This window comes from Eptesicus fuscus, chromosome 2, assembly GCF_027574615.1.
Source record: "Eptesicus fuscus isolate TK198812 chromosome 2, DD_ASM_mEF_20220401, whole genome shotgun sequence".
Taxonomy (NCBI): Eukaryota; Metazoa; Chordata; class Mammalia; order Chiroptera; family Vespertilionidae; genus Eptesicus; species Eptesicus fuscus.
Genome location: NC_072474.1, coordinates 116,742,647 through 116,764,838, shown reverse-complemented (window position 1 = coordinate 116,764,838; position 22,192 = coordinate 116,742,647). Strand labels below are relative to the sequence as shown.

The following is a 22,192-nucleotide window of genomic DNA, read 5'->3' as shown; positions in this document are numbered from 1 at the left end:
CTCCAATTGCTTTGCAGCAACGAAGCACCTGTCTGACGCGTGCAAACCGCTGAAGAAGCGGAGCCGGACACCTGCAGCCGCGTCCTCGGCGCTCGCCTTTAGCAAGAGCTCATCTCCCTCTGCCTCCTTAACCGAGAACGAGGTAAAACACACTCCCACGACGGCCATTTCCTGAGCCCGCAGGCTCGGGCGGCGTCCGGTGGGGCCTCCACGCTGTGGGCGAGGCGGAGGCGCTCTGGACGTGTACGAGCCGCAGAGTGGGAAGAAGTCGCTCTTGGCCGGTTTGCGCGCGCGGCGTCTGGATGAACGCATGTGGTCATGCGGTAGGGCCGATGCATTTAACTCCCGAAATCTGTGCTTGGTGGGAAAGGAGGCTGCTTTGTCCTGCCGTGACGTCCGCTGAGCGACGCGGTCGCTGGGCACTCGTCCCGACAAGGCTGGGACGCCTCCGACTCCCGTGTCTTCTGGACCACGGCTCGTGGAGGGACTGGCCTTGTCTGCTCTGGTCCTGCCGGTGTGGCACATTCGTCAGTAGTGGAGCATCGAGGTGGAGTGGCGCCTCTTTTCTGGGCTTGCAGGGTGTATGAGGCGTGACCTTCGCTGTCGTGTGACACGGAGACCATCACAGACTGGGCTTGCCGGTACGAGGAAAGCAGAAGCCAGCCTCGGATGCAGCGAAGCGCGCTCGTCCAGGGGAGGCTGGGACTCAGACGGCCCAGGTGCCCAGGAGCTTAGTCAGGCTGGGCGTCGTCTGTGTTCCCTGTGGCTCCCCTTGCTCACGGCGGACAGAGCCCGTCCCTAGAGTGCTGGTGCGGAGAGAGCCTTGAGCCTTTCGGCACAGGGCAGTGGGGCCGGGAGTGGCAGGCCCTCACCCTGTTGTGTTGGAGGGTGGCACTGTCTCTGGCATGGACCCAGTGGGGCGGGCATTCGGCTCTCCGCCAGCCTCAGACGAGGGGCAGGCCTCCCACGTGTGGGGTGTCTTCCAGTTGCTAAGGTGCAGGGGGCCCGAGCTTGTTGCCTGGTCCTCTGGTTCCCCGGGGGCGGGACCAGGCTTCCTCGCCAGTGCTGTGTGCAGGAAGCTGGGCCTCCTGACACCTGGCGCCCCCAGGAGGCTGTGGAGACGTGTGAAGGCAGGCCCTGTATAAAACGGTTCCCCTCCTGACCCCGTTCAGACCGTGCCCCCGAGTTAGCGGTTCCCCTCCTGTCCCCGTTCAGACCGTGCCCCAGAGTTAACGGTTCCCTTCCTGTCCCCGTTCAGACCGTGCCCCAGAGTTAACGGTTCCCCTCCTGTCCCCGTTCAGACCGTGCCCCGAGTTAACGGTCCCCCTCCTGTCCCCGTTCAGACGGTGCCCCGAGTTAACGGTTCCCCTCCTGTCCCCGTTCAGACGGTGCCCCGAGTTAACGGTTCCCCTCCTGTCCCCGTTCAGACCGTGCCCCGAGTTAGCGGTTCCCCGCCTGTCCCCGTTCAGACCGTGTCCCGACTTAACGGTTCCCCTCCTGTCCCCGTTCAGACGGTGCCCCGAGTTAACGGTTCCCCTCCTGTCCCCGTTCAGACGGTGCCCCGAGTTAACGGTTCCCCTCCTGTCCCCGTTCAGACGGTGCCCCGAGTTAACGGTTCCCCTCCTGTCCCCGTTCAGACCGTGTCCCGACTTAACGGTTCCCCTCCTGTCCCCGTTCAGACGGTGCCCCGAGTTAACGGTTCCCCGCCTGTCCCCGTTCAGACGGTGCCCCGACTTAACGGTTCCCCTCCTGTCCCCGTTCAGACGGTGCCCCGAGTTAACGGTTCCCCTCCTGTCCCCGTTCAGACGGTGCCCCGAGTTAGCGGTTCCCCTCCTGTCCCCGTTCAGACCGTGCCCCGAGTAGCGGTTCCCCTCCTGTCCCCGTTCAGACCGTGTCCCGACTTAACGGTTCCCCTCCTGTCCCCGTTCAGACCGTGCCCCGAGTAGCGGTTCCCCTCCTGTCCCCGTTCAGACCGTGTCCCGACTTAACGGTTCCCCTCCTGTCCCCGTTCAGACCGTGCCCCGAGTTAGCGGTTCCCCTCCTGTCCCCGTTCAGACGGTGCCCCGAGTTAACGGTTCCCCGCCTGTCCCCGTTCAGACGGTGCCCCGAGTTAACGGTTCCCCTCCTGTCCCCGTTCAGACGGTGCCCCGAGTTAACGGTTCCCCTCCTGTCCCCGTTCAGACGGTGCCCCGAGTTAACAGTTCCCCGCCTGTCCCCGTTCAGATGGTGCCCCGAGTTAACGGTTCCCCTCCTGTCCCCGTTCAGACGGTGCCCCGAGTTAACGGTTCCCCGCCTGTCCCCGTTCAGACCGTGCCCCGAGTTAACGGTTCCCCTCCTGTCCCCGTTCAGACGGTGCCCCGAGTTAACGGTTCCCCGCCTGTCCCCGTTCAGACCGTGCCCCGAGTTAGCGGTTCCCCTCCTGTCCCCGTTCAGACCGTGCCCCGAGTTAGCGGTTCCCCTCCTGTCCCCGTTCAGACGGTGCCCCGAGTTAACGGTTCCCCTCCTGTCCCCGTTCAGACGGTGCCCCGAGTTAGCGGTTCCCCTCCTGTCCCCGTTCAGACGGTGCCCCGAGTTAACGGTTCCCCTCCTGTCCCCGTTCAGACCGTGTCCCGACTTAACGGTTCCCCTCCTGACCCCGTTCAGACGGTGCCCCGAGTAGCGGTTCCCCTCCTGTCCCCGTTCAGACCGTGTCCCGACTTAACGGTTCCCCTCCTGTCCCCGTTCAGACCGTGTCCCGACTTAACGGTTCCCCTCCTGTCCCCGTTCAGACGGTGCCCCGAGTTAACGGTTCCCCGCCTGTCCCCGTTCAGACGGTGCCCCGAGTTAACGGTTCCCCTCCTGTCCCCGTTCAGACGGTGCCCCGAGTTAACGGTTCCCCTCCTGTCCCCGTTCAGACGGTGCCCCGAGTTAACGGTTCCCCGCCTGTCCCCGTTCAGACGGTGCCCCGAGTTAACGGTTCCCCTCCTGTCCCCGTTCAGACGGTGCCCCGAGTTAACGGTTCCCCGCCTGTCCCCGTTCAGACCGTGCCCCGAGTTAACGGTTCCCCTCCTGTCCCCGTTCAGACGGTGCCCCGAGTTAACGGTTCCCCCTCCTGTCCCCGTTCAGACGGTGCCCCGAGTTAACGGTTCCCCTCCTGTCCCCGTTCAGACCGTGCCCCGAGTTAGCGGAGGGCTGCAGGGCTAAGGAGGAGCGCAGCACAAGGTCCAGGTCGCAGGCATCTTCCCGGCGCCGTGTCCTCGCACTCCTGTCGGGCACAGGCGAGAGCTGACACGGAGCTGCTTTTCTTGCCTGTGTCCCTCCCTGGGCCTGGCATGGACGAGAGGAGCTGGCGTGGCGGGTGCAGAGGGCACGCCGTTAGACAAGCCGGCAGTCCGACGCCCATTCTCCAGGCTGAGCTGCAGCCTGTGGCTTAGACGTTCGTAGGAACTGGGGAAGCAGGTTCTCATCGTTGGCCTTAGCTGACTGTCAGTTCTTTGACTTCAGAAGTGGATAGACTGTCACAGTGGTCGGCAAACTCCTCAGTCAACAGAGCCAAGTATCAACAGGACAACGATTGAAATTTCTCTTGAGAGCCACATTTTTAAAACTTAAACTTCTTGTAACGCCACTTCTTCAAAATAGACTCACCCAGGCCGTGGTATTTTGTGGCTCGCGAGCCGCAGTTGGCCGACCACTGGACTATCAGATACATTTGTATCACGGGACTCCTGCACCGCCCTGCCTTTGGGAGGGGAGGTCCAGAGCTGTGCCTTCTGTTCTTTGTGTAGAACGTGTAAATCACAGGCCTTCCATCGGTCACGTGTGTGGCTGACACAGATCTTCCCTCAGAGTTGGTGTCACGGAATAACAGTGTTCCCTGAGCCTCTGCAGGGGGACAGGAAGGCTGGCTGTTAGGTGTCACGTTTCTGTGAAGCCCACGCAGTCCGCACCCCCGCATGTGCCACGCTGAATGCCTGCAGCACGTGAGGCAGCGGCGTCCCCACCCCCTGCAGACCGCCGGTCGCCCTGATGGGAGCCCAAACCGGGCCATGTGCTCGGGCTTCAGGCTGGCTCCTCATTCGGGCCACGGGCCCTTTCCCTCACCTTTGACCCAAGTAAGGGACCAAATAGGGTTGGTATTTCAAGACGTTTTAGGTCACGTTACAATTTAAGTCCCTCAGAAAGGGCGTGTGCGGTCCCCCAGGGCTGTTCCCGCACAGCCCCCGGCACCCGCGGGCCAGGACGGAGGTGACACTGCATGCCAGCCTGCAGGGCGCGGAGGGGAGGCCCGTGTTGTAACTGCGTTTCTTGTTCCCTCAGTAGAGCAAATGCTTACTGTTCTCGCCTTCACTGGTGACAGCTGTGGTGGGAGCCCACACCCGTCAAGTCGGACTGAGTCAGCTGCCTGTGCTGCCGACACGGCGCGGTGTCAGGACGCCGGCGGTGGGCTCTCGTCGCACCCCTGCGCACTCGGTCACCCCGTGGAAGAGGAGTGGCGTCTGTCTGTATTGGTTTAATAGGCACAGTGAAGAGCGCAGGTAGCACATGTTGGGACCCAGGTAAGATGCTGTTCGAGGCGCTAACCGGTCACGTCCGTCCCGGAGAGAAACGCCACGGCCCAGCCGTCACGTAGGGTCAGGCTGGAGGCTGCCCTCAGCCAGCTGTCCTGGGCCTGCGACAAGGGCACACAGGTCCGGTCCTGTCCTGCAGCTCATACTTCCCGGGGTTTACTGACCGACGTCGGCATCGGAGCCTCCGGGAACCGCACAGCACGCTGAGGGGCGCCCTCGCCAGCCGCGTGCAGCCGCTGCCGTGGACTCCGCTGGTTTCCGGCGTGTGAAGCGGAAGGTTTTGGTTCTGTTCTTTTCACTAAACAGCTTTACGGTGACTACACAGGGAGTTCATAGGAAGAAAACACGGTGTGCAGCGTCACGAACAGTTCTCCCGGCGCACTGACGTTCCCCGGGCCGCTGGGCGTCGAGCCCCGGGGTCGCATGCCCGCATGGCGAGGACAGGGCCTCCATGTCCTCGCTCACGGTGGCAGCAGCACGCGCTGTTTGCTGTAGACTCCTCCGAAGCCTCTTATGTCTCGTGGCGATTTCTGACTACACGTGTGTCCTGAGCCGTTATTGATTGTCACGCATGCAAAGCCCTTGGGTGCCTGGCTCCTCGCAAGGATGCAGTGGTCCGCTTGTGACAAAGTGGTTATAACAATAAAATGATAAAATCCCCACCATTCCACCCTTACCCCGAAGTGTGAGTGCTGTGTGGGCATGAGGAGTGTCCTCTTGGCTGCATCCTGCGCGGGGACCGACGGGGCCTGGACCTGGCGAGCTGGGCTCCCGGGGCCACGTCAGAGTCCGGGGCGGTGGCTCTGCTTGGACACGGGCACGGCCTCCCAGTGACCGGAGCTGTGCCTGCTCAGGGCATGAAGAGCCAGCAGTGAGGTGTGCCCCTCCGGAAGCTGGCCACCGAGCTCCAGGGTCAGACACGGGTGGCGTTCAAGTGGCCCCAGTTCGAGGAACAGTCACGGAAATAGACGCGCCTGAAAGGCTTTCCCCTGAATCGTGGCTGGTGAATTCCGACGGGCGAGCAGCGGCCACCAGTGACCGCGCTTTCTGTGTCCGAAGAGGGACCAGCACTGAGTTAGCCTCAGCCGAGAACGTGGGTGCGTGGGGGACCGGATGGGTGTGCACTGCTGCTGAGCTGGGGTGTCCCCTGGACGTGGGAGGCGAGTGGGCAGGTGGAGGCAGGTGTGGGCAGCGTGCTGCCGCGAGGGAGTCGCCTCCCTGGCAGGACTGTCCCCGCCAGCGCTAGGGTGGCCTTGCTGAGGGACATCCGTTAGGCCCGGTGGCCTCCAGAGGGGGAATGGGCTCTGCCCTGAGCTTAGGGACAGAGCCGCGTGTCCTCTGCGGATTTGGCCCGGGCTCCCCTCGTGGCTCAGTCACTCCAGCGGCTGAGCTGCTTGTTGTCAAGACACCTGCGCTATAGCGTCCGCGCAGGGTTGTCATAGCGACGCCTTCCATGTGCCGAGGGGGCGGGTACAGGGTCTGAGGCAGCTGCTCTGAGAGCGCAGGCCCCGTCCCTTGGCACAGCGTCCCGCCCCTGCATGTAGCACGGAGCCCTGTCCTGGCACGGAGGTAGGCTCTTCAGGAACCGAGTGCAAGTGGCGGTGGTTGGTTGTGGTTCTGTGTCCCGAGGCCTTGCTCCGAGGTGGCAGGTGGTCTGTGCAGTGTGGATGGAGGTGCAGGTGCGCCGGGTGCTCTGTCACGTCCGCTCCTCCCACTGAAAAGAGCCCAGGGGGAGAGGATGTTCCCAGAAACAACGAGACGGCCTCCTGCGGCCCAGCTTCCAGGCGCTCAGGGCTACAGCGGCCATCGCGGGACGGGCCCACGTTAAAGCTGAGCGCAGAAAAGAGGGAGGAAGCCCTGCAGGGGCACGGCAGGACCGGGCGTGATGCGTGATGCGTCTCGGCCTCTGGCCCTGGCCTGCTCCCCCAACATTGGTGACCAAAAGCAGCGAGAATGGCCAGGCTTGAGGGCAAAGCAGAGCCAGCAGGTCCTAACGGTGGGCAGCTCACACCTGCGTCTCGTGGAAATGGCCTGAGCAGAGAAGACCAAGTTAGCAGGTAGCTCCAAACCCAGGTGTGCCCTGTGTGGGCGGCGGGTGATGGAAGCGCCCGAGAGGTGTGGGCCCAGAGCTGGGGTGCGCGCTGGGCCCTGTGGCCGGCAGTGACGTGTCTGTCGATCATAGCGTCAGTGTGTGTAAGTGAAGGATGGACCCCACTCACTGGGCCCCGTCAGGTGAAGGTGGGGCCCTGCGTTCCTGGTGACACCCCTCGATTGCCCGCCTGAAAGGACAGGTGGAAAACGGGAAGGAGGGAGCTCTGGCAAGTTGTCGGATTTTTTTCTCGCGTGCTTCCTGACTTCACGCTTCTGAAACAGGCGCCCTCATTCTTCAGGTGTCCTGGCCAGGTCGGCCTTCCTCAGGGCCTGGGCAGCCTTTGGCTTGGTGAAGTCGGCACGTTGTCTCTGAAAAGCGGTGACTGGAAACGGGTTCGCACCGGCCCCAAGCCCGCGGTCGGCGTCTGCGGTGTTTTCAGTGCGCGGAGTCCTCTGTTTCGGGGTTTGGTCAGTGAGGCTGGCTCTGCCGTGTGCACGGTGTTGCTGCTGTAGCTCGATTCCAGCGCCTGCCTCGGGGGAAGGGGACTGTCCTCGGCGGGTCGTGCCCGCTTGTCCCTGGTGCGCAGGGGCCCGGCATCCCCCTGGCTCAGGCTCAGGCTCAGGCTCAGGCTGAGGCCCAGCGGCCGCGTCTCGGACACCTTCGCGCCTCGGTGGCTCCGTGTCGGGTCCGCTCGCGCAGTGTTCCTCTGGCCCGTGTCTAGTTGTTGGGTGACTGCACGCCGTCTGCCAGCGGGTTTTGCAGTGAGCTGACTACCGAGGCTGAGATGGGGTGGCCCGGCCCACCGTGGGGCTTGCTCAGCTGCACGTGCTGACGGGCCTGAGGCGGGGCTTTGTTCCTGTTCTCCCGGCGCCCTCCCGGCTCACGCCTGCCGAGGGCACGCGGGCTGTAGGGACACGTGAGAGACGGTGTTGTCTATGACAAGGGCTGGCCCTGGCTCTGTGGCCGGGCCTCCACGTGGCTCTCGCTGCCACGCCTGGGGCTGGGGCCACACAGCATCTGCCGGGATCCCAAGCACGGGGCGTGCCTCGACCCCGCCCTGGGGCCGGGCAGCCGAGAGGGTCCAGTCTGCTCGTCTCGGCTGCCGGTAGGAGTTGGCGTGCACCGTGGCACGTGGGTGGCGAAGGGCTTACTTAAAGCTGCGGTGACTCACCGGCACCTCGCTGTGGCCCTGAGCCCAGTCTCTGCCTCGAATGGACCAGACGTGCTGCACACAGGTTCCCGCCACCTGTCGCCCAGCGCTGCGTGACGCCGCGGCCGCCTCTTCGGCACGGGACACGGCTCGCAGGCACGCCCTTGGTGCGGGCGGTACTGGTGCTTCAGAAACCACGTGGTGCCAGCCTGGGAAGGCATTGGTTGTCACGGTTACAGCTCGCCCTGCGTGACGCCCTGTGGGGGCTGGGCCCGGCCCGGTGGGGGGACGTGCCTGGTCTGAGTGTCCCCCACACGCTGCACGGCTCCGAGAAGCTGGTTCGCACGCGGTCACCAGGTCGCAGCGTGTGCGAGGTAGCACCTGAACCTGAGCGTGTGTGGAGGCTGTATCCGTGTGCAGGAGCGCGTTTCTCGGGCCCGTAGGCCCGCTGATTGCCCCACGTGAGGAGCAGAGAGGCTGCCCGGCCGAGTGCTGGTCGGGCCCGGCTGCGTGGAGCCTGCTCCCGGGGAGGCAGGGAAAGCCCACCGGCCGTCTGGTCAGCCACGCCAGTTTCCGTTTCCACGTGCACCCTCTGGGGGGGTGGAATAGACCGGAGGGGGCGCAGGCGGGTGGGACTGTGTGGGACCGAGCAGGTGACTTGCTCTCACCGACGCGGCCCCTGCCCAGGCTGGAGTGGGGGTGCCGCTGGGCTGGGCTGCGTGCTGGGGGCGGGCGGGCGGGCGGGCCGCACGGACTGTGATGTAGGTCTGTGTTCTGTGTGCCCTCAGAGCCGCCCAGGACAGCCCCTGGCTGACGGCTCCTTCCCCGAATGTGTACCCGTGTTCCTCCCTCCACACGGCTGTGCTGGGAACTGTTCACCTGGAAACTGCTCCCTTCTCTGTGAACCAGAAATAAACGGCGCTGCTCCTTCCTCTGCCAGGACTGGTCTGTGTCTTCTCTTTCTCTCCTGGTGTTTCCTTCCAGCCACGCTGGGGGGGACGCGGGGGGGGGGGGGGAGCCCCGAAGGCCCCTCTGGGCCTGGTGGCTGTCAGGCAGCACCCCCGTGTGGCCCTGCCCCTGCCCCTGCCGCCAGCCCTGCGCTCCCCGGTCTCCAGTGCCCGGCCCGTCGGGGACCGTATCTGAAGGGCGTGTGGCATGGAGCTGCGCTCAGAAAATCTCTTCAGGTTGCCTTCTTTCGGGGTGTTGGTGCTAGAGAATGGGGCGCCGTGTCAGGAGGGCTGTGGGCCCCGGCCTCCCTCCAGGCAGCCACGGTGATCCGGCTTTCCCACGTGAGACCGGGGTTTCACGTCAATCACCCTGCGCTTCCGTCCTCCTGGAAAACGAGGAAACCGGTCAGAAGGTCACCGTCTCTTACAACTGAGGTTATGGGGCGTCAGACACGAGTGTCGAGGCTGGACAGTGGCCACACACCTGTCCCCCCGCCCCACACCAGTCTGTTTGGTCCCTTCGAAAGCCGGCCCCTCACGCCAGGTGGTTAAGCCAGCAAACCCCCGAGTGTGGCTTTTCTATTTCTTCTGCTCGCCAGACGTCAGTCTAGACACAGGTCGGCGCTGAGGCTGCAGGAGGGGGCTTGTCTGTGGACTGTGCACTCGTCTCTGCGACTTTTTCACTGTGGCCTCTTCCCCGCCCTCGCTCTGTCCCCGGGCGGACGGCAAGCCGGGGACACGTCCGTGCCCGTGGCTCCTGAGGGCAGAAGTGCAGTTCATGTGTTGGCTCAGTTGAAAATTCACTTCTCAGCATTTACTGGACGTGAGATGTATTTCTCTGATGTTCAGTTGAGAACTGAATTTAAGAAAATCTCCAGTTGCTATATGAGAGAGTTTTATTGGTTTCTATTTAAAGACACAGTCTTGCTGGTCACGGGAGGGGATGCTGAGTCAGAGGTGGGGAGGGGAGCCCCGAGGAGGAGACGGCCCAGTACAGCCGGGTGCCCGCAGCTGCCCCGCCTCCAGGCCCTCACCCAGCCCCACCGCTGACGGGCAGCTCGGCCTCGCCGCCTCCCTGTGCTGGGGAGGCGGGCGGTGGGAGGGAGACACGCAGGGACAGGCGTGACGAGCCTGTCCCCGCTGGTGCGTGTCCCACTTGTGGAACACGGAGCTCGCCTGCCGTGCGAGCGGCTCGGGGTGCAGAGGCCCCCGTTCTGGCGCACGCTGGTTCTTCCAGAAACTCGCTCGGCACCGACGCTCCTCTTAGGACAGCCGGGCGTTACCCGCCGAAAGGGTACGAAAGGCCAGGACCTCGGTCCCAAGCCCGCCTGCGGCCACCGGTGCACACACATTGCGTCCCCTAGATGTCACTTCATGTCTGAGGCCGGTCGGGGCATGTGCACATGTGTGTGCACGCCCTGCACGTCCACTGGAATGAAGCCCGTTTCTGACTTTCTGTCCAGCTTCTCTCCACGCTGTGTTATCAGAGAACCAGTTGGTGACGTCTGCCGAGAAGAGCTGGCCATGCCGGCGAGTGGAGAAGCCAGTGTGCGCGCGCACCAGGCGTGTACCACGTGTGTGCACGTGGACCGAGCCCCGGCGGGCCTGTCCCTGAAGCTCCCTGCGACTAGTGAACTGTCGTCCGCCTCCTCCACCTGCAGGTCTCGGACGGCATGGGCGACGAGCCCTCGGAGTCCCCGGACGAAAGTGCAGACGAAACGCAGACCGAGGTGTCCGTCTCCTCAAAAAAGTCGGAGCGCGGCCTCACGGCCAGGAAGGAGCACGTGTGCCAGGTGAGGGCGCGGCCGCCTTCTCGCTGCCGGCCCCCGGGGCGGGGCCTGGCTGCGCTCCTCCGCCTCCGGCCGCCGCCACCTGCTGGCCCTGGGCCGGGTTGTGAGCGACGGACACGCGTGCTTTGGGGGGTGGGGAACCGTGGGAGGAGGCGAGAGCTGCCGGGATGTCGGACTCCCCTGGCGCACACCGGCAGCGGGTCACCAAGTGCCGTGTGCCCAGCACCCTGAGCGCGTTGGGCACCGAGCGGTCAGCTCGGCCCTCGCAGCTGCCTCGGGGCGAGCCTGACTTCCGGAGAGGGCGTGGGCGTGTCCAGCTTCCACCTGCCTCTCCCCTCCGTCTCGGGACGGCCCGCAGGCTTGTGCTCCTGTGGGTCCCGGGGCTTTGCTGGGTGCTTCTGCCCGGGGCTGGGTGGGGCGGACGGGGCTTGTGCCCCCTCCCGGGAGGAGCTGGGGGCTGCAGGGGCTCACCCGCTCTCTGCCCCCAGCTGTGCGAGAAGCCCGGCCGCCTCCTGCTCTGCGAGGGCGCCTGCTGCGGCGCCTTCCACCTCTCCTGCCTCGGGCTGCCCCGGCCGCCGGAAGCGGGGTTCATCTGCAGCGAGTGTGTCTCAGGCAAGTGCCGCCCCGGCCCCGACGCCCCCAGGCCCCTGCCCTGCACCCGGAGGGCCCGTCGCTCCCCTCGGTGCCCCCCTCGGTGCCCGGTGTGTCTGCTGTCAAGACAGCCCCTCGGCACTCGTCCGGGAACTGGCAGAGGCAGCCCTGGGCGGTGTGAGCCGGCTCTGTGGAGGTGGCCGTGGAGGTGCCACGGCGGGTGCAAGTGACCTAGCCCGTCAGGGACACGAGGTCACAGGGGCCTGGAGTCCTGCCGGCTGCAGTGCGCTCACTCGCGGCCCCTGCTCTTGGGCTTCACCAGCACAGCCGGGCGGGTGGGACGTGGCAGCACAGCGGTCGCTGTCCCCTCCTGTCCTCGTCGGTCCGACTCCTGGGAACAGGCCCTCGGTGGAGACGCCTGACGCTCCGGGGAGTCCCCCAGGCGTGGCATCCACTGGACGCCCCCCTCTGGGCGCCAGTGCTGTGCGTGGCTCTTCCCGGGCTGCTTAACCCGTCTCCGCGGGAGAGGGGCGCCTTCCCCGAACCCTCCCCCTCCCACGTCTCGCTCACCTGAGTGGCGCCCGCCTGGCTGCTCCGCACCCGTCCTGCAGGTGAGGCGGGACTGGCTGAGGCTGGCGTGGCCGGCCCTCCAGCGCTGCCGCTCTCGTGGCTCGGGGACTCCAGCTAATTCCTGTCCTGGTCCCGCCCGCCCCTCTCCCGCCATCAGGGATTCACTCGTGCTTCGTGTGCAAGGAGAGCGCGGCGGACACCAGGCGCTGCGCCGTGCCGCAGTGCGGGAAGTTCTACCACGAGGCCTGCGTGCGCAAGTTCGCCCTGACGGTGTTCGAGGGCCGGGGCTTCCGGTGCCCTCTGCACAGCTGCGTGAGCTGCCACGCCTCCCACCCCTCCAGCTCGCGCACCACGAAAGGTGGGCGATGCGTCAGCCCCGCGGGCGCGGGGAGGGCGGGCTGGCGGCGGCGGCGTTACTTGGAGTAACTTTTTCTGTTGCTGACCCACAGGCTGGGTCGGGTTTTTCTTCACAAAGGACTTGCCCCAGCCCCTCCCGCTCCCCTCCTCTTGCCCTAACTGTCATCTTACAGATCTTTAACTGGGGAGCGGCCCTTGGGACCATTTTGATAGGTTCTGTTGATTCTCATGGTAACGGTTTTTCGTAAAAGAAGGGGAGTCTGGAGTTAAGGCAAAGCTATGGCTTCATGTTGGTTGTGACTTTGGGGCTGGCACCAGCGTGTCACCCAGGGCGACTTTTCCCCCAGGGACGTGGGCCGTGTCTGGCACTCGGGGACATGCTGGCCTCGGCGGCAGACACAGCAAGGCTGCGGCCAGGAACCGGCCCTCGGAGTGCGGCGTCTTAGTTACTTTTTGGCTAATCCTCACCTGAGGGTCATCTTTTCATCGATTTCTAGACAGCGGGAGGGAGGGAGGAGAGGGGGAAGAGAGAGAGGAGAGATCATCAATGAGGGACACATCGATTGGTTGCCTTCCACACGTGGGCCGGGAATTGAATCTGCATCCCAGGTACACGCCCTTGGCCGGAATCGAACTTGCGACCCTTCAGTCCCTGGCCGAGGCTCTAACCACTGAGCACACCGGCCAGGGCTCAAGTGTAGGTTTGTAAATGCTTGGCCCTTTCCTCAGGCATTTTCCGGAACGTTTTTCTGCTACATACTCCCCTGCCCGTCCAGTTATTTTTCGTCAGTCGTGGCGGGGTGTTTCAGTGGCTGAGGCAGGCCGTCTCCGCCCCCAGGTAAAATGATGCGGTGCGTGCGCTGCCCCGTCGCCTACCACGGCGGGGACGCCTGCCTGGCGGCCGGCTGCCTGGTGGTCACGTCCCACAGCATCGTCTGCACGGCCCACTTCACCGCCCGGAAGGGGAAGCGGCACCACGCGCACGTCAACGTGAGCTGGTGCTTCGTGTGCTCCAAAGGTGAGGCTGGCGGCGTCCACGCGGGAGGGCGCGCACCCCCGCGGCGTTTCCCGTGTGCTCTGTGTGGCGGGGCACCGTGACCGCCTGGGTTGGCGTGAGCATCTCAGGGCAGGTGCTTGCCATGGGGAGAGGCCTCGTGTCCCCGTGCCAGGGTGCAGCCGCCGGTGCTGCGTGCTGTCCGGGACTGGCGTGAGCGGGGCCGCGGCCCGCGCCAGGCTGAGCCGCCCCCTTTGCAGGAGGGAGCCTGCTGTGCTGCGAGTCCTGCCCGGCGGCCTTCCACCCCGACTGCCTCAGCATCGACATGCCCGACGGCAGCTGGTTCTGCAGCGACTGCCGGGCCGGGAAGAGGCTGCACCACCAGGACATCGTGTGGGTCAAACTCGGGAACTACAGGTCGGGACCGGCCCCCCCGCCCTCCCTGTGCTTGCCTTGCAGAGCTGACCGTGTGGAGCGATCGCCACTCTCTCTGAAGAGTGTGAACCCTGTTTTTAATATTTATAATAGATGGTGGCCCGCAGAAGTTTGCCATCCCAAAAATGTCCCCCCAAATATTCAGAAAATGAAGCACGAGATTGGAGAATTCCCTGTGTTTTTCTTTGGGTCTAAAGATTATTACTGGACGCATCAGGCTCGAGTGTTCCCGTACATGGAGGGGGACCGGGGCAGCCGCTACCAGGGGGTCAGCGGGATCGGCAGAGTCTTCAAAAACGGTACGGACGTGGCGGGGCAGTGAACCCCGGTCGCGGGCTAGCCCTGATTTCTGCTTTTGGAAGTGTGGTTTCCGTAGAAACCCTGGCCCGTGGGGCCCGGGGGGGGGGGGGGGCGCGGTGGAGAGACTACCTGTGAGCTGGGGGTGGTTCCTTTCACCCACGCTGGGCTGTCTTCAGGAAAGCGTTAGTGCTGGTTTGCAGGAGTTTCTCCCGCCGCTGTTACTAAGATGGAGGTGTTGGGGGCTTGCCTGCTGTCAGCCTCGAGCGCTGGACGCCGGCGGGCGGGGGGGGGGCAGTGGACCACGCGGAGTGCGGCGTCGCCGGGCCGCGGGCCGTGAACGTGCGCTTGAGGGCAGGTGGGCTCGTTTACCAAGCGCTTTCCTCCCACGCTGACCTTTCAGCACTGCAAGAAGCGGAAGCTCGTTTCCGTGAAATCAAACTGCAGCGGGAAGCCAGAGAGACGCAGGAGAGCGAGCGGAAGCCCCCGCCCTACAAGCACATCAAGGTGACCGCATGCGCGCGGCGGAGGTTTTGTGCGCGCAGATGCAGGATCACAGCGGGGAGGGCAGGCGTGTGGCCTCCGGCTGGTCCTGTGCACAGGACGGAGGGGCGTGGCTTTGCCTGTGAGAGGGGCTCAGCCGTCGTCCTGCCAGGCTGCCTGGAGCGGGGCGGAGGGCCGAGCCCGCACCCTGGGGACCAAAGGGTGTGCCCGCTCCGAGGGCGTGGCAGCGGGGACAGCTGACGGTGCCCTGCATCTGCTCCGGGCGCCGGGAGCCCTGCAGCGGTCCTCGGGCCCCTGGTCCAGGGCTCGGCTCTGCGCCTGGGCGCAGCGGGTCCTGGCGAAGGCAGCCCCGTAGTCCTCGGCGCCGGGTCTGCCCTGTCGGAGGGCCTGCACGGAGGCCGGCTGTGCCAGGGCGCAGGTCCCCCCGGCCGCTCCTCGCTGCACTTTCCCTCCTGCTTCTGCTGCTTCCCTGACGGTGGCTCCTGCTCCGTTAACAGGGAACAGGCCCTGGCGGAGGCTGCGCCCTGAGCCCACCCGTCCAGGTGGCGCTGCGGGTGCTCCTTGTGGAGGGAAGTGCCCACGGACGTGGGCAGTGAGGGGTGCGGGCGCCTTGTCCCAGCAGCCTGTGTGCCAGCTGTCCAGCAGACGGGGACTCGCGCTACCACAGAGCACATTTAGGGGGGGCGGCGGTTGCGCATCAGCCCACCTTCTGAAGCTCCAGGGCAGGCCGGCCGCTCCCTGCGCCTGGCGAGGGCCCTGTGACCGGTGGGGGCTGCGCACCTCTGGCCAGGCCCCTCCCTGGGCCTCCGCAGCTGACGGCCGGCGGGAGGCTGGTGGGTGGGGCAGGGTGTCCGGGTCCGGGTGCCGTCGGGTCGGCACCAGCTGAGGCAGCGGGCCCGTCCCTGCAGGTGAACAAGCCGTACGGGAAGGTGCAGATCTACACGGCCGACATCTCCGAGATCCCCAAGTGCAACTGCAAGCCCACGGACGAGAGCCCCTGCGGCCTGGACTCGGAGTGTCTGAACCGCATGCTCATGTTCGAGTGCCACCCGCAGGTGTGCCCCGCCGGCGAGGCCTGCCAGAACCAGAGCTTCAGCAAGCGCCAGTACCCCGAGACCAAGATCGTGCGCACCGACGGCAAGGGCTGGGGCCTGGTCGCCACGCGGGACATCCGCAAGGTCTGCCTCCCCTCCGGGCCGCGGCTCTCGGGGCTGCGCTGGGCACGCGTGTGGGCGTCCCGGGTGGGGACCGAGTTACCACGGCGGGAGACCGGGAGCCGTGACCGGGGAGTCACCCAGCGGAGGGAAGCCCAGGAAGTCCGTACACGCGCCCCCGCTGGGACCGGGCGGGAGCTCTGTGCGGCGGGGCTGGGTGTGCGGCAGGGCCGTGGGCGGGGCAGCCTCCAGCCTGTGCTGCGCTCGCAGGGGGAGTTCGTGAACGAGTACGTGGGCGAGCTGATCGACGAGGAGGAGTGCATGGCCCGGATCAAGCACGCGCAGGAGAACGACATCACGCACTTCTACATGCTCACCATCGACAAGGTGGCCGCCCGCGGGGGGCGGGGGGGTGGGGTGGGGGGCAGCCCGTGCAGCTCTGGCGGCTCCTGCCCCGGCTCCTGCCCGTCGATGCAAGGCGTCTGGGGCCTCGTGTGCTCATGGTGTGAGGGGCGCTGGCCTCTTCCTGGGCGTCGGAGACGTGGGGACCTGGTGGGGGCGACCCCCCAGTCACAGGGAGCTGACGTGGTCGGTCTTGGCTGAGCTCAGAGCAGTAAACGGTTTGGAAGGAAGCCTGCGGTGGGGGCGGGGCAGGTGCGTCGGGGGCGCAGTCACGGCCCTTTCCGGGGTGACTCCCTTCGTGACCCCACCACCCCAAAGGCAGCGAGCTTACTGTTGCTGTGCCACGCCGCGGCCTGGCCACTTGTTAGAGCCTGAAGGTAACCTGTGTCGTGCCGGGCGCCCCGCCGCTCCTTTAACGCGGACGGGTTCCTGCGGGGGTGCCGGCTCCGCCCGACGGGGGGGGGGGGGGGGCGGTAAACAGTCACTCCTCAGTGTTTCTTATAGAAACAGCCCTGCCCCATCGTTTGGGGGCACGGGGGACGGGAACATGAGCGGACCCTCAGTAGAAGGCTTAGGTTGGTGAGAGCCCGAGATGAGGCGACCACGCTGAGGGAAACGGGGCACCTGTGTTAGAAATGGGGAGACCCAGACAGGCCCGGGACCAGGCCCCCGAGCAGCCACCTCGGGCACCGGCTGGGACGCACCGGGCGGGGTAAGGGCGTCGGACAGCTGTTAGCTGGTGAGGGCGAGCGCAGGGGAGAGGTTAGGGGGCGGAGGAGCAGGAACAAGCACAGGCAGGCGAGAGATGAAACCTGGAAAGTGCCGATCTCCCCGAGTAAGGTCACGGGGTTTCCATTGCCACCTTAACAAGGGTTCAGGACCCTGCAGGACCCCACACCGTGGACGTGTCTCAGCAGTGAGGGCCCCTGCAGGGGGCGGGGCGGGGCGGGCAGGGCCAGGCCGGGCTGGCGGATGGAGGAGACCTGGGAGGATGCGGGCTCAGCGGGGAGGGAGGTGGCTGCACAAGACCAGGGAGTGCTGAGTGAGGAGCGGTCTGTGCGGCCCACACGCCTGTGAGGAAGCCGGGCACTTACTCAGGGCACACAGACCGTCTGGACACGAGAGGAGCGGAGGGGACGGGGCGGGAGGGGGCGTGCAGACAGGGCGGGTGGGGGCGGGCGGGGGGCGGGCGGGGGCGTGCAGACAGGTCGGGCCTGCGGGCTGGTCGTGGCGGTGGCGGCAGCGCGGGATCCAGGGCGGTGTGCACCCTGCACCTGCTGGGTGAACCACGCAGGGTGTGAGGTGCGTCTGCGGTGCAGGCGTAGAGAGTGGGGTGCGTGCGGACGGCGCGTGGCAGGGGAGCTGGCGTTTCCGTGTCCCTCGCCAGGCCTGGTCCCGGATGTGGCCTTACGCTCGGTGCCTGCCGCCTGGCGCTCCCGGCACAGCGGGCCTGCCCGCCCTTCCCTGCTGCTGGGCAGCTCTCGCCTCTGGGTTTTGCCTCAGTGATGCAGTCGGGAGCGCAGGGCCACCCCAGCCGCGGACCGCCGGCTGGGCTCTGACCACGGCACTGTCGGCGCCGCCGTGACGAGGGCTCGGGTCGGCTGCCGCGTGCGGGCGTCTTCCCTCCTGCTCAGAGCCGTGTTTGCGTCCTGTGCCCGTTCGTAGTGTTGGCTGCGCTCTGTGCGCCCGGGGCTGTTGGTGCCGACCTTCGGTGCCCGCCGGCGAGGGGGCACCGGGCCTCGGCTCCCGCCGGGCTCCCCGGGCTGGTCCCATCCACGTGGTCCTGCCCTGCCCTCCGGGAGCCACAGCAACGGGACTGGATTGGGGGCTCCTGTCCGAGTGGACGCAGGAGACCACGGTTGCCAGTGCAACACCAGCTGTCTGTCGGCGAGTCTCGTGAGGGGACCCCGCGAGACGGCCGGCGGGAGCGCCCCGGCACGCACTCGAACCCTGCGTTGTGCCCCCAGGACCGCATCATCGACGCCGGCCCCAAAGGCAACTACTCCAGGTTCATGAACCACAGCTGCCAGCCCAACTGCGAGACCCTCAAGTGGACGGTGAACGGGGACACGCGTGTGGGCCTGTTTGCCGTGTGCGACATCCCTGCAGGTACGGCCTGAGCCCCGCGCCGCCGGAGGGCCCCGGGGTGGCGGCTGGTCGCCTGGAGGTTGTGTCTGGTGTGAGTGTCTGGTGTGAGTGTCTGTGCTACGGGGCGGCCTTTGCAGCCGTGGGGGTGGGGACGCCGGCGGCCGGAGGCTCAGATGGTAAGTCGACGGGGGTCTCCGTGTGGCCTGTCTGCCGTCACCAGGCACGGAGCTGACGTTTAACTACAACCTCGACTGCCTGGGCAACGAGAAGACCGTGTGCCGGTGCGGCGCCCCCAACTGCAGCGGCTTCCTCGGCGACCGACCGAAGGTGAGGGCCGCCCTGCCTCCCTGGCTGCCTCTCCCCGTCCGGCCCCTCCTCACACGGCCTCCGTGCCGGTCTCCCCTCCTCTGCTGAGGACGCTGGTCAGGCTGGAGTCGGGCCCCGGCTCCAGTGCGACCTCCCCTCACCTAGCACATCTGCCACGACCCTCCACGCACAGCCACCCCCGAGGTGGCGGGAGGACACGACTTTGGGGGGACACGAGGCGTCTGCTGCGGGAGTCCCTGCGGAGCCCGTGTCCTGGGCCCGCCCGTCAGCAGGTCTGGCCGCCGGGCCTCGGCGCTCAGGGCTCGTGCCCGTGCTGCTTCTGTTCAGCCTCCTCGCCCTGCGCGTGTCAGGACGGCGCGGGGAGCCACTTGCCGTGCTGAACTCCCCGTTCTTTCCGTGCTGGGACGGCCCCCGCGATTCCTAAGTCCCCGATGCGGACGCGTCCGCCTGCTCTTCCCCACGGGCCGTGCTTCTCCCTTCACCCCAGACCTCCGCGGCGCTGTCTTCCGAGGACAAGGGCAAGAAGACCAGGAAGAAAGGCCGGAGGCGCCGGACCAAAGGCGAAGGGAAGAAGCAGTCGGAGGACGAGTGTTTCCGCTGCGGCGACGGCGGGCAGCTGGTGCTGTGCGACCGCAAGTCCTGCACCAAGGCCTACCACCTGTCCTGCCTGGGCCTGGGCAAGCGGCCCTTCGGTGCGTCCGCCCCGCGGCTCAGGGCCCCGCGGTAGTGGGGAGCAGAACGGTGACCCCGGCAGGAAAACCAGGAGCCCCCAAAGACAGAAAAGCCCAGCGCTGTGAAAGGCAAACATGTTTGTAAAACAAAACAAAACAGAAAAACACGTTCAGAAGGGAAATGACAAAGCAGGTTGGCAGGCAGACGTCGAGAGAGGCCGCAGCGGGTGTGACGCCTCCCAGCCTGGCCAGGCCCTTCGAGGCGTGTGCAGGGCCCAGCGCCCCGCGGAGCCCAGTGGGCTGCAGGGCAGGCTGGGAGAGCGGGGCAGCAGCGGGCACAGGCAGGCGGGGGCAGGCCCCGGGCAGCGGGCCTCTGCACTGGGGGTGGGGGGAGGCGGCGATCGGTGTCTGGTAACGGCCGTCTCTTGCAGGGAAGTGGGTGTGCCCGTGGCATCACTGTGACGTGTGCGGCAAGCCTTCGGCCTCCTTCTGCCACTTGTGCCCCAACTCGTTCTGCAAGGAGCACCACGACGCGACCGCCTTGCGCTCCACCGCGGACGGGCGCTCCTACTGCTGCGAGCACGACTCCGGGACAGAGTCCGCCGCAGGCGCCGAGGCCGAGAGCCCCTTCCCCGAGCCCAGGAGGCCCCAGGGCAGGAGGCGGCGGCGGTGCTGGCGGAGGGTCACGGAGGGCAAATAGCACAGCCTGCCCGGGGTGGGCCGAGCTGGTGGGCTCGGGGCGGGGCACGGCCGCGGCAGGAGCGCAGGCCTCTCGGGAGGGAGCGCCTCCACCACTGAGCCATCGGCGGCCCCGCTGCGTCTGCACTGACGGCCTGAGCCGCGGGGCTCGGAGCGCCCGGGACCAACGCCCAGGACTACACAGCATTACAGCTACTTGAATCGCTAAGAATGTCGAGTTCCCTCCCACTGGTTTTGGTCCAAGTTGTGATCGACACGATTGGCATATGAAATGTTTTTATCCCCGAACCCGTAGAGTAGTTTTTCTGAAGGGCTGGGGCTCAGACCCCGGAGACCTAATTGCTTTGATGAACCAGCTGTGTCTGTACGAATGTGAAGTTCCCTCCCAGTGCCCCTTTCTCACGGCAGCACAGCTGGCTTCCCGAGTCACCTGCTCTCTGCGGCCTTGACCGGAGGGTCACTACCCTGTCGGCCTTCAGAGAGCAGGCCCCGCCTCGGAGCCGCTTCCTGGGGAGCACAGGCGGGCGGGCACCCGGGCCGCAGCTCGCTGGCGTCTCGGCTGCCCCGGGCTCTTACCAACACCTGGGGAAAAACTTTGTACATTTTTTTCATTTGACGTTTCTTTACCAGTTTCTGGCTTTTACTCTCAATATATTTTTGCTAAACTTGTTTCACAATTACCACCGACTGAGCCGTGTATTTACTGACGCGACCCGAGTCCTCCCGGCCACGGTGTGGCTTTGGTGGGGGCGGCCGCATGGTGGCTTGGTGAGGACTCTCCGGGGAAGGTCTGCGCCTGCGCTTGGCCCCGCGCCCCCGGTCCCAGTGCCGCCAAGGACCCGTGCGTCTCTGCGGTGTTCTCTCCGGGCCTGAGGCGAGGCGAGGCTAGAGCTGGCCATGCGGAGTCGTGGCCGCTTCCTCGCTCTGTGGGCTGTTTGCAGAACACAGCTGTGCCAGTCAGACCCTGGAGAATCTTCTGGAAAATATTGCATTCTCTGTGCAAGTCACGATTCTTCTTTCTGGAGTCCCTCTCCACCCTGGGGCTCAGAAGCCCCCGAGGAGGAGGAGCACCCGTGGGGCACCCGTGTGCGCCGGTGCCTGCTGTCCCCGGCGTGTGGGAGGGAACATGGCAGCGGGCACTTTTCTGACCGAGGCCCCTGCTCTGCGGGGTGCGCAGCTGGTCCTGGGGCCTCTCCCCCCGACGGTTGGTCTTGAGTTGCAGGTGGCCGTGCCCTAGGCCCTTCTCCCCTCCCCCGGGTTGTGACTGGCGCTGGGATGGGTCTGCCAGGCCGAGACCAGTGTGCTCCCTGGGGCTGTGGGTCCTGGCCTCCCAGGCTGACTGGTGGTTTTCCTGGCTGGTCACCGGCCCTTCTCTCGTGAGCCTGGGCTGTCCCCACACACAGAACCGGAAGGAAAGCCCAGAGCTTTGCCCCCGACCGCGTCTGTGTGTGGGTTTAGTTCTGATGGACACCCACTTGCCTGACATGGGACTGTGGAGTGTTTCAGTTCGTAACTTTTAAATTGTCTTAAGGGAATACTGGCTTGGTTTAGAGTTACGCTCCTTACGTCCTGGCAGCTTCGCACACTGTGTGTGAGGTCTGGGCACAGTGGCCTGGGTCCAGCGCAGGCGGAGGCCACCCGCCCTGCCCTCCTGCTGGGCGGCTACGTCAGGACACCCGACTGGGCTGGCAGTGCACCCTGGGGAGCAGATGAACTTCTCTTCATACTTGACAGCAGTAAACGCTTGTGATTGTGTCCCTTCGGTATTTCCAAATTTTAAGTGATCTTCTTGAAGGAAATACTAGAAACATTTTCAATATGGCGGCCCTTTCTCCCAAAACTGTTAAAACTGATGAGCAAATAACACTACCTTTGAGTCTTTAGAAAACCATCGATGGGCCAGGACCAGCCGTGGAGGAGTGCCCGAGCTTGCGTCTCCACGGGACCTCGCCTCGGGTGGGGTGGGGTGGGGTTTCGGTCTCCAAACGTGTGTCAGCCCTTTTGTCATTAATGTGAAGCAGAAACAAAATGAAAACGGCCCAACCTCAGGACTCCTTGGCGTCAGGAACCTATGCCCAGCGTGGTCATGGCTGCCCGGCCGGCACGGGCCCGGGAAGGTGGGCGCCTCAGCAGTGACCACTGGGGAGGCCAGTCTGGCCCCCACGCACGTGGCGAGGTCTGTCCGCTCTCCCTCGCTCCCGGGCCTCACACTCAGGTCTGCTCGGACGCCTTTGAAGTATTATCTTGATGTGGAGCCACGGTCACGTGGACCGAGCCCGTCTTCCAGGACGACCTGCTGTCGGGAGCGGAAGGCGAGCCTGTTGCGTGCAGCTCATGCCAAGTCCTAGGAGCGCGGTGCCCACGTGCCATCGGGATGTGAAACTCAGAACTTAAACCTCCACCTCCGTGCCTCCCGGTGTCTGGACCTGACGGACACGCGGCCAGAATTCCTTAGGAACACGGTGCTATCGCGTTCTGATGGACTCTGAAACTTGAAGCTCACGTCGGGGGGCGGGGAGGGATATACGGAAATGTCGACTTGGGAATTGCCAACATGGGAGAAATAGCATTTAA

General features: G+C 65.5%; 1 protein-coding gene and 1 non-coding gene across 4 annotated transcripts in view; both read left to right on the top strand.

The window, feature by feature from the left end:
• Positions 1–20,298, top strand: part of NSD2 (nuclear receptor binding SET domain protein 2) — a 47,334-nt gene extending 27,036 nt beyond the window's left edge. For all 3 annotated transcript variants that reach the window (XM_054708608.1, XM_054708611.1, XM_054708604.1), the window contains exons 9-22: positions 18–142; positions 10,401–10,532; positions 11,018–11,141; positions 11,848–12,048; positions 12,886–13,065; positions 13,302–13,458; positions 13,570–13,775; positions 14,177–14,280; positions 15,186–15,455; positions 15,702–15,818; positions 17,801–17,942; positions 18,142–18,248; positions 18,736–18,940; positions 19,351–20,298. In XM_054708608.1, coding sequence (XP_054564583.1) covers positions 18–142; positions 10,401–10,532; positions 11,018–11,141; positions 11,848–12,048; positions 12,886–13,065; positions 13,302–13,458; positions 13,570–13,775; positions 14,177–14,280; positions 15,186–15,455; positions 15,702–15,818; positions 17,801–17,942; positions 18,142–18,248; positions 18,736–18,940; positions 19,351–19,619 — 2,339 coding nt within the window. In that variant the 3' untranslated portion in view covers positions 19,620–20,298. The remainder of the gene's footprint in view (positions 1–17; positions 143–10,400; positions 10,533–11,017; positions 11,142–11,847; positions 12,049–12,885; positions 13,066–13,301; positions 13,459–13,569; positions 13,776–14,176; positions 14,281–15,185; positions 15,456–15,701; positions 15,819–17,800; positions 17,943–18,141; positions 18,249–18,735; positions 18,941–19,350) is intronic.
• Positions 17,585–17,706, top strand: LOC114234919 (small Cajal body-specific RNA 23). Its single transcript, XR_003621101.1, has one exon. It is a non-coding gene; the product is annotated as a small Cajal body-specific RNA 23 (non-coding RNA).
• Positions 20,299–22,192: the final 1,894 nt, after the last annotated feature.